Source organism: Aotus nancymaae, unplaced genomic scaffold, assembly GCF_030222135.1.
Source record: "Aotus nancymaae isolate 86718 unplaced genomic scaffold, 86718_ANA_hifiasm-v0.15.2.pri h1tg000040l, whole genome shotgun sequence".
Lineage (NCBI taxonomy): Eukaryota > Metazoa > Chordata > Mammalia > Primates > Aotidae > Aotus > Aotus nancymaae.
The window spans coordinates 30,138,240-30,148,204 of record NW_026988454.1 but is presented as its reverse complement, the minus strand read 5'-3'; the positions used below and the strand labels follow the sequence as shown (position 1 = coordinate 30,148,204).

The window sequence follows — 9,965 nt, the reverse complement described above, 5'->3', positions numbered from 1 at the left end:
TGGTTCGGGAGCCACGGGCAGTCCAGGAGTTTGGGTTAGAAGGAACGGCTCCCTTCCAGGGGCTGTGATCCGGTCGGCCAGGGAGAGCTAGGCGCCGGGGTCCTCCGTGAGGTCCCCGCAGCTGGGGAAGGCGCCGCCATCCGGCCCCCCGCGTCACCCTAACTGGGCCTCTCCTTAGCAAAATTGACAAACGAGTGTCAGCCCCGGGCTGCGCGCAGGGGCGCAGTGACCTCAGAGGAAAGAGGGCCCGCGGCGCTCGGCCCGACTTTGGATTTGTTTGTGGTTATTGTTTTTGTTTTTCCTCCCTCCCAGTTTCCATAAACCCTTAGGTATTTTGAGGCTCTCTGCAGGTGTAGGCGCAGGCGACGAGGGACCTCACTCGGTGGAATCTGCCTCCTGCGCATCTCTCTGTCGCCTGCGCCCCCACCTCTCTGACCGTGTCCTGCGGGGGCCCCCGAGACAGCGAGGAGTCCGGAGTCAGGGCGCGGAGACTGAAGCTTCCCACCTGACCCATCCGCAACCCGGGGACCCCCAGCCCGGCGCAGAGCTCGAGTCTGAGATTCCGGCTCCTGGCTCTCGGCCGCTGGGTACAGGAGGAGGGCGGGAGGGGTTGCGCACCCCGCGGGTGGGCGGCGGGGCGGGTGGCTCCGCGGGGATCGCTCCTAGGCTCTCCCCGGCCATCGCAAGCGCGGATTCCGGCTGCTGGCGGGCTCCCTCGGCGCCCAGCGCACTTCATCCTCTCCCAACCCCTCGCAGACCCCGACCGCAGTGTCCCAGGAAAGGTTTCAGTGAACCCGGACGCTCGACGGAAAAGTGACGCTGCAGACCCGAGCTTTCGGAGCTTGAATTCTGTGGGCCCCTTAAACCAGCACGGGGTCCCCGAGAGGCCCCGAGTGGCCCCGAGTCTCTGCAGGGGCGGGGAGGGAAGGATACTTTCTCTCCCCTGCAAGTTTTCTTAGAGGCGAGCCGAGGACGCAGGCCGCCTCCCTCCCGCAAGGCCCCTCCCTGGGCCTAGCTCTTCCAGAGGACACTCCCAGCCCTCGGGTGGCGGCTCATCTACCTGCTTCCTTCTTACACTTGAGCAGCCTGGACCCGGCGGGGCCGCACTGAGGAGGACAGGCCCAGATTCCGCATGGCCAGGAGGGCGCCTGGCCCCGGGGTCCTCTCTTCACAGCTCCTCTTTCTCAGCTTCGGCCAGGAGCGGTGCTGGGAGGGGTGGTCTTGGGTGGCCTCGGGCCTGGGTGTGCGGAAGGGCTGCTCGGAAAAGGTGCCCAGGGGAGGCCCCTGCAAACCAGAGACGGACTCTCTGGGCCAGGTCAGTCCCGGAAAAGCACCCCAAGCTGAGGCCGAGCCGCGGGGCGTCTTCAGGTTCGCGGAGGCTCCTCCGAGTCCCGGCCTCGAGGCCAGTCCCGAGTCCCCACCCCGGACCAGGGGCGGGAGCGAGCATCGCAGGGAGGTGTCGGAGATGTCTAGCCTGGGTGAGGAGACTGGGGAGCCCACCCTTTGCAGTCACTCCCGCTCCCCAGCGGCTGGTGGGAAAAGGGCAACAGAGGGCCCGGGCGTCTCTGGAAGGGACGTGGAACGCGAAATTAAAAGTTGGTGTCTGAGCGAGATGTTGATGGGGCGGAGGGGGTTCCAGCGTCCTCCCGGTGGGAGGAGGCTTTTGCAATTTCTGCTGAATGCGTCCGTGGAGGCCCAAAAGCTGGCTTGACCTAGCTGCTGGGAAAAAAAAGAAGTTCGAGGAGACACAAGGCCCCCTGCTGCTGGAGCGGGGAAACCCTGGGCTGGGGCCGTTCAGGCAGCCTGTCTCCGCCCGTTTGCAGGCTGTCAGCCTCAGCGGCTCCGAGAGCAAAGATCTGGTGCGCCCAGCCGACGCCGGCCTCATTTTCCCTTTCCAAGCGTCACTTTCTTCCGCTCTCTGAATTAGGTCATCGCCTGGGAAAGGGCCGAGAGGTTTCTAGTGTGGGCTTCTCAAGGTGTCCCCGCCCAGGAGGCTTTCGCCATCCTTTTAAATGTAAGGCGGTGTTTAATCTGGAATACAAGGATCGTCGTAGTGTTTCCAGATTGAATGAAAAACTAAACTTGCGAACTTTCGAGAAAGTGACAACAACGAAAAAACAAAATCCGGCCGAAACCCATTTTCACCTTTGCGGCTATGAAATCTTGTTTGTGGTGTGGATAATTAGAGTATTTAAAGGGAAACGCAAGGACACTAAAGTCTGCCTGCAAACACCTGTACAGCAGACCAGCCTAGGCATCAAGGCCCTTCTCGGAGGGCGAGTTGAGATTGTTTCTTCCCAATAAATCTAGAAACCTCAGATGACCTGGCTCCCAAATCACCTTCCTCACTAGGTTCCTGTCCTGTTCTTAAAGAAATGTTCTCTTCTAATATTGAAGCCAAAAGAATTTTTGTAACCCAGAAAAGAGCTCTGCTCACTTAAGAGAGCTCCTTAGTGTTGGAAGTCGTGTCTATTTTCCATTTCAGTTGCAAGATTTGGAATAGAGTTCCCTGTGCTCAAGGTTCCTTTTAGCTCGTGTGAGTGGACATCACAGCTCTTTTAACTGACCACTGCAGGTAGCCCAAGGATTTCCTGTCTCAGCAGCGGAATCACAAAATCCACGACTGTCCTAGTGTAAAGAGTGTGGTTTTATTCCTTTCTATAACCCAATTTAAGCCTCGGCTTTAGAGAAGGCAAGAAGCCCACCGCTAGGCTCACTGTAAGGCCCCGAGTCTTTCCCCAGAACCAGGCCTTTGGAAACGGGTCTCAAAAGAAGCAAGTGGCTAAAGAGAAAGTCGTTTTCCTTCCTGACTGATGAAACTTCTTTCCCCCACCCCCTTTCTAAATAATAAACTCTGGGGAAAGGCTGGAGGGCTGCCTTGTGTTGGTTTCAAATAAATCTTCAATAGGCTCTTTCCTCACCCAGAGAAATGAATCACCCTTGGGAAACAGACGATTATTTCCCCATTTGTCTGCCGAAAACCAGTGGAAACAAGCACCCTTCACTGTAGACCCTCACTTAGGTCTTCCTCCTGGCTGAGAGTGGGGTAGCCATGGGAGGGTAAACAGGGATGGAGGGGAATGATTTGGATAGAAGAGAAACCCACAGAGATGTCCTCTCTGAGAGAGGCGGCAATGGGCAGGCACTGGGGACTCAGGAAGGACAGGGCAAATACAAATGCTTCCTAGCCGTGCTCTCCATGCTGGATTCCAGAAGGACACCACAGGCCTCCCCACATTGGAGAGAAGCTTGGGCCTCAACCAACATTGAGGCAAGTTACAACTAATTCAGAAGCAAACCCTGGGGTATTGCATTACAATGAGAGTTCTGTTTTCCTCAGAGGGAAATTGAGTCTTGTGTTGTTGGAGCTATCCTCACTACAATTTGATTTATTGTCGCCTTTAAACAAATAGACAAAACCCTCTTGCTGGATTACTCCTGCTTATATAAACCATTTGGAAGTGTTATGGCGGGAGGTGAAAAGAGAAAAGTCATGTATTAAAATAACTCCCGTTTTAGCTGACTTTTATGTAGAAGATGCCCAATGTATATGGTTAATCAGACCAGCAATCTTCTAAGGGAAGAAAGAAGGGAGGATTCTCATTATAAATCTGCAAGATGCTGAGACTTGGGCGGTCCTTTGATACACCCGGAGCTCACCTTACAAAGCGGAGACTTTCCTTTCTCTGCAGGGCATGCTTCCCACGGGGAAGGCAAGCAGGATGAGTATTTGATTATTTTCTAGGACCACTTTGTTGACTTTTAAAATGTATACTCGATTTTAACATGGGGGGAAAAGATAACCCACAAGTTCAATTTAAAGTGAAAAGAAGTTAACTTACTGCCAACACAGTCATCATCATGACATTCCACCTCTCGTTTCTGCCACTTTGAGTTTCCAGATTACTTTTTAAAATTCAATTCCTGAGTTTATGAGGGTCTGATTACTGCAGAGAAATAAAGATCTCAAAGAGTGGATGACTATGAATGAAGGCAATACTCCATTTAAAGGACATTTCCAAAAATTAGCACCAATTTACCCATCCTGTTTACTTGTACATAATTAGAGAAAACTTCAAATCTGCCCATCCATTCCAAATCCCTCACCCACACCAGATACACCTTACCTGGTCCACATGTTCCCTCTCCCACTACCCCCATCTGCTAAGATTTTAGGCAAAGCCAAAGCCATGATTTAAAGGTTCTTTTTTATTTGAAATCTCATCCAGAAACACTGGTTATTAATAAATATATCATAGTTATCAAGAATATATAAAAAATAAAGACAGGTATTGTCTTTGAGGCCCTAACAAAATATTTCAAGCAAATGTTCAGGAAAATAAAAACAGCACCCCTCCCAAAACCAGAATAAGTTTTCAAAGCTGATAATAGAGAGAGCTAACCCCGCATGCAGAATAACTGAGCGAGGGGGTGGGGCAAGCTACTAGAGGGAGCCAAGCGTTTACAATGGCGGCCCCGGAACAGCAGAGGAAGGTTCGGAATAAAGTTTGAAGGGGGTGGGGGTGGGAGAAGAAGCGCGTGTGCGTGAGTGTGGGTCTTTGCACTCTGCCCCTTTTTCATTTCATACAACCACAGACAGATATATGGAGTACTTGGAAGAATTCACTAATAAATCCTTGTTACAAGGAAAACGGCACCACGGCCTGCACAACATGTTTAGACAAGATTCATTTAGAAGCGTGCATGCATTCTTTTGACCTACACTGCGTCGAAAGGAAAACCCACATAGGAGGTGTCATGCCCTGGACCGGAGTTGAGATTCAAAACTTGGGTCTTGATCTCTTTCTCTCTCTCTCTCTCTCCATTGTCTCTAGAAAAACTATGGCGAGGACAGAGACAACCATAATCGCATCCATCTCAAGAAAATATTTACATTTGTTTTGCACAAAAGGGATGGCCGTCTTTTCCCAAAGCGAGAACACAGAGTCAGAGAAAGCCAACTCAAAAGTTCCTTCGCAAGTTTTTAACTACACCGATCCCATCTTTATACAACAAATGCAGTTTTGACAAGAGCATATGGCAGTGAGAAATACTGGCGCGGCATGGGGAAAAGAAGCATGCATGCAAAACACACGACGTCTGGTTCGAGTCCCCATTTGCTATCACCTAGAAATTGCAGTTTGGTTTTGGTCCTTTTCCCGCCGGGGGTCAAGTCGAGTCTGAGAGCTCTCAGACAGGGTGGGATGCCGTGGGCCCCGGAGCCCGCCCTCCCGTGGGCCGAGCGCGCAGCCTCCCTCTTCCCTCCCGGCCCGGCACCGCGGCCCCTCCCGCCGCTCTCCCTCCTCCTCGGCAGCCGGGCCCGCCCGCTGCTCACTTGAGCAAGTCCTTGGACTCGGCCGACAGCCGGGCCATGTTGGCGGTGGAAAGAGCGGACAGGTGCGGCGGCGGCGGCATCTGGCAGATGGTGCAGGGGCAGGGCAGCCCGGCCCAGTGCTGGAAGCCGCTGCCCAGCTGCAGCGCGGGCGGCGTGGAGGGCGCCTTGAGCAGCGAGTGGGGAGGCCGGATGGTGCCGATGGCGGGAAGTGAGGCTGCGGACAGCGGTGAGGAGGCGTTGCCGGACGAGAGCGCGCCGCCCAAGATGGGGTGCACCGGATGCACGGCGTTGGCCGCGTGTGCGGGGTGGCCGGCAGAGTGGCCCACGGTCCCGCAGTGAAAGGCCGAGTGGTGGCCCCCGTAGATCTCGCCAACCAGCCTCTTCATCTCCTCCAGGGAGCTGGTGAGCATGAGGATGTAGTTTCTGGCGAGAAGGAGAGTGGCGATCTTGGAGAGCTTGCGCACCGAGGGCCCGTGCGCGTAGGGCATGACTTCGCGCAGCCCGTCCATGGCGAGGTTCAGGTCGTGCATCCGCTTGCGCTCGCGTCCGTTGATCTTCAGCCGCAACTGCTGTAGGTCCTGCTCCGACAGCTGCTTCTTGATTTTGTACTTGCTGCTCTCTCCCGCGGCCTTGGCGCCAGCCCGCGAGAGGCTTTCCCCGGGCATCTTCTGCACCATATCGCCCTGCGTGGACGAGACTGAGTTGAGACGGCTCTCCTGGTGGTGGTGGTGGCGGTGGTGGTGGTCCCTCAGGTACATCTCATCCATGTCCGGAGATGAAGCTCTGCTGGAGACAGAGCTCGAATCAGAATTCATTTTATTACTGGGGATGCGGCCCTACCGTGGGGAGGCTTTAGGCGGGAAATTAAAGAAAATCTTTAATTACAAAAAAAAAAAAAAAAATCTGCACAGCCCAGGAACCCACTTCTCAGCGGCAAGACGTGAGAAGAAAAGCTGAGATGCTGCTTTTCCCCGCCTCTCTACCTCCCACTCCCCTCTCTCTGGTTAGGCTGCTTCCTGGACAGCTAGTTGGTGTGTGCTTGAACTAACCTCACGCTGAAAAAGAGGGGCTTTTATAGAGCTGTGGCGGAGAAAAGAGACAAAAGGAGCCCTCCTATCTATCCTGGGCTGGTTAGGATGACGTGCCATCATTCAGGGCGGTGCGCTTTGCTGTCCTATTTAGCAAGGATTCCTATTCATATTCATTGTGGGGCCGCCCTGGGACACCTCTGCTCCGAACCGCTAGGAGCCCCCAGGCACAAAACCCTTTGATTGACACACTCACCGCTCCAGCTCACGCCTTCCTGATTTTTTTTTTTTTAACTTTCACCCCACCCCCCTTCTCAATTTCTCTAACCAACTCACACATCGGGAACAGAAGGAAGGGAAGAGAAGGTGGCCAGGCGGTTGGTGGAGGTTCCTCTGGGTCTGGAGAGAGGGGTTGAAACATTGGCTCTCCTTCCTTTCATGGCTGCTCCCAAGTTTAGAGAAATATAGGCAAAAAGAGGTCCCAGTGGAAAGGTTTGAGGGACAGGGGTGCGGTTGGAGGGCAGTGCAGCCAGTGGGGACAGGGGTGGTGGGAAGACTGCATGCCGACCTTCTGTCTCAAGATTTTTTTTTTTTTTCATTAGATCTCTTTTCCTAAACACTTCCATTCTGTGAATTTTGTTTGTTGGGCCCTTCTGGTGTGGTTTCACCGAAATGTCCACGTTTGGTGATGGCTTTGCCCCTGACAGTATTGTGGCCGAGAGATCTATTTTCTTTGTCCTTTCTTTAGTTTTAAAACATGGATTACTGAAAGAATTTCAGTTTTGCACAATTCTCTAACTTCCCAGACCAAAAACTGAGAGAAAAAAAATGTCACAAGAAAAGCAACTTGACAGGGTGGGAAGGAAAAGGGGCCAAAGAGGCAGAGACAGATTGTTAGGACGTGCAAAGTTTCCTGAGAGAGACTGTTCCAGCTCCAGGCTTCCCGGACCTTGGCGCTGGCGGAAGACGGTGGGACAGTCCGCGCCCGAAGCTCCGCGGGGCCGCCTCTGGCCGCGGTGGGGACGTGAGCTCCGGGAACTCAGCGCCAGCCCGGCCTGAGCGGGTGGGTCCACTTGACTGGGGCCGCCGTATGGTGTCGGATCGGGAAATCAGAAGCTCATAATAAACTATCCGATGTCGGAGGGCAGGGGGTGGGCAAAGAAGCACACGGGAGGGAAACAACGGAAGGACCTAGAGAGCCCCTCTTGCGTGCCTGGGCACTGCGGTTCAGCGCAGAGTCGTTTCTGGGAATAAAGAGGCCTGGAGTTTGGAGCCTTCGGTGCGAGTGCAGAGGTGGGCGTAGATCTTTCTTCCCCCTTGCTGTGTTTTTGTCGATCAAGACTTTAGCTCAGCAGCACCAGGAGTGGGAAGGCAGAAATCCCGGGAAGGGAGAGAGCCCTAGGAGTGGTCTCTAGAACCCGGACACCGCCCCTCTCCGGGCTTGGAGGAACGGGAGACAAATGCTAGCTCAGGACTGAGATTCTCGGTGGAAGTGTGAAATCGAATCAATCCCGGAACCTGGGGCGCTTGGGGGCCTCTGCGCCGCTGAGTCAATTCGAAGAACAGGAGGCCTCCGTTTCTCTTGACTCAAACCGAGCAGTCAGTGGGAGAGGGATGCGCGCCCAGGTCCGGAGTTGGCACGGACTGTCACTCTGCGAAGGCAGCTCTGGCAGTACCAGCCGGACGGGGAGACGCAACATTGGCATGGATGCTTTTGCTACATCGAATTTGGCTTTTCTGTAATGGGGGAAAAATGACCAACAGCCCTTCGTCAAGGCCAAGACGTTAGTGATCTCGCAGACTGGATAAGAGCCTATTCTCCTACCACCTCCACCTCGGTGGAAGGAAAATTTCTTAATCCAAGAGAGTAGATTGGATGTGGAAAGACTGACGCCCAAAAGCATTCTGATACCAAGCATAAGGAATGTTTCTTAATTCATCAGACTCAACAAAAAGATAGTGGCATACCCTAAGTCTTTCTGCTTATTTAAAAAAAGAGGGGTGTGGAGAACGACCCCTACCTCCTCGGGAAGGAACTTTTGGAGTCCCAGATGACGGAAGGAAGCTAGTGCCTAGTCCTAAACGCCAACCCTCAGCGACTCCCCAGCTGATCAAATGGGGTGAGGGGAAGGAGGCAGACGGGGGAGGGCATTGGGAGCGAGCACTGGACTGGACGTAGAGCAGCTTCCCTGCCCTGCAAACGGTCCACAGGTCTGGCTCCCGCCGTCCTCCTGAGCCACCTACCTCATCCTAGGTCGTCGGCTGCGTGTCTTTCCCACTCCTAAACTGAAAACGCGGCACCTGAGTTTTGATTTGGGGAAGTGGCAAAGGGTAGTTAGAGCTGAAGGGTTGCAAATAAAGGAGTGGAAAAATCATGTTGCTATAAGATATTTTACCCTTTAAAAAAAAAGTCTGAATTTTCTCAGTGGACAATGTAAAATAAAGTTTTAAATGTCCCCAAGTTAGCCAAGAAGGTGGCAATGGGGGGAAAAAAAAGGAAGGGGAGAGCAGTCCTCGAAATACAAGTTTGCGGGGCTGGAAGACAGGGGCCAGGATTCTGGGAGTCCAAACCAGAGGTCACTCTCCTTCAGCACGGCCTGTCAGCGGAGAGCGTGCCGACTGCCGGCCGCAGCCAGTTCCGAAGTGGCTGCGCTGGGCCGGGAAGGGGCAACTGGTCCTTTGCACGAACAGACCAGGACTCTCCCTTCTTTATTCCATAAGGGTTTTCAGCTCCAGTAACACAGCGGTGCCTGAAATGGGAGATCTGAGGGGACCAGACCAGGACTCCCTAGCTCCCAGGCCGGGACGCAGCGCGCCCTTCGCTCCCCGGTCACCCTCTGCTTTCCCGAAGGTCTGCAATGTGTGAATGTGGGGTGGTCGAAGGTTCAGGACCAGTAAGTACTTTTAGAGGCTAGTTCTTCCACTTCCCATCTGTTGGGGGGGGGTTGACAACTAGACGAGGGGGATGAGTAAAGGTGCCACGACTTTGCTTCCCATAAAATGGCTTAATACTCGCAGGGACCCAAAAGGCAGAGGCGCCCCTCGCGCCTTGCCTCGTGGAGTCGCTTTTCAAGAGTCGCTTTTCAACCCCTGCCGCCGCAGCTCAGTTCCTCCGATTGAGCTCTGAAGCCGAGAAGGAGCAGGCCGGGAGCTCAGGAGGGCGAGCACACGGATTTCTTCTTGAGAGTTGACTACCATCGCCCACCTGGGACGTGTGCGGAAGGGGAGAGTAAAGGCGCCGCCGCCCGGCCAAGGCTGCAGAAGCCTAGAGGGGCTCAGCGTGAGACGCACCGTGACCTTGGCCCTGGCCAGGACCCCTTTCAGAGGGCTCAGACAGGCGAGGGGCCGGAGCGAGCGACCCAGCGGAGGCGCCGGCTGCGCTCTCTCGGGCCACACTCCGCGCCTTCGCGGCTGGGGAGGGCTGCGCTAAGGAGGCGGTGGTCGTTCTCCCGCAACAGGTGCGTCCCAAGGCAGGCAGGCTACTTCCCTCCAAGCCTGTCTTGGCTCTGGGAAGAGCCTGGAGTTTCTTAGCCTTCCTATAACGTATGAAAACAGCGGGTCGGCGCGTGGACCGAGTCAGAAGAGCCGTCCTGCTGTCCCCT

The 9,965-nt window shown here is 54.5% G+C and overlaps 1 protein-coding gene across 1 annotated transcript; it reads right to left on the bottom strand.

Moving 5' to 3' along the window:
• Positions 1 to 4,189: 4,189 nt before the first annotated feature.
• On the bottom strand, positions 4,190 to 6,381 carry OLIG3 (oligodendrocyte transcription factor 3). The gene has a single exon (XM_064360395.1). The coding sequence runs from the start codon at positions 6,148 to 6,150 to the stop codon at positions 5,332 to 5,334; it is 819 nt and encodes a 272-aa protein (XP_064216465.1). The 5' UTR covers positions 6,151 to 6,381; the 3' UTR covers positions 4,190 to 5,331.
• Positions 6,382 to 9,965: the final 3,584 nt, after the last annotated feature.

Coding starts and splice junctions, on each gene's coding strand:
- OLIG3 (XM_064360395.1), bottom strand. CDS start 6,150: ATGAATTCTGATTCGAGCTCTGTCTCCAGCAGAGCTTCATCTCCGGAC.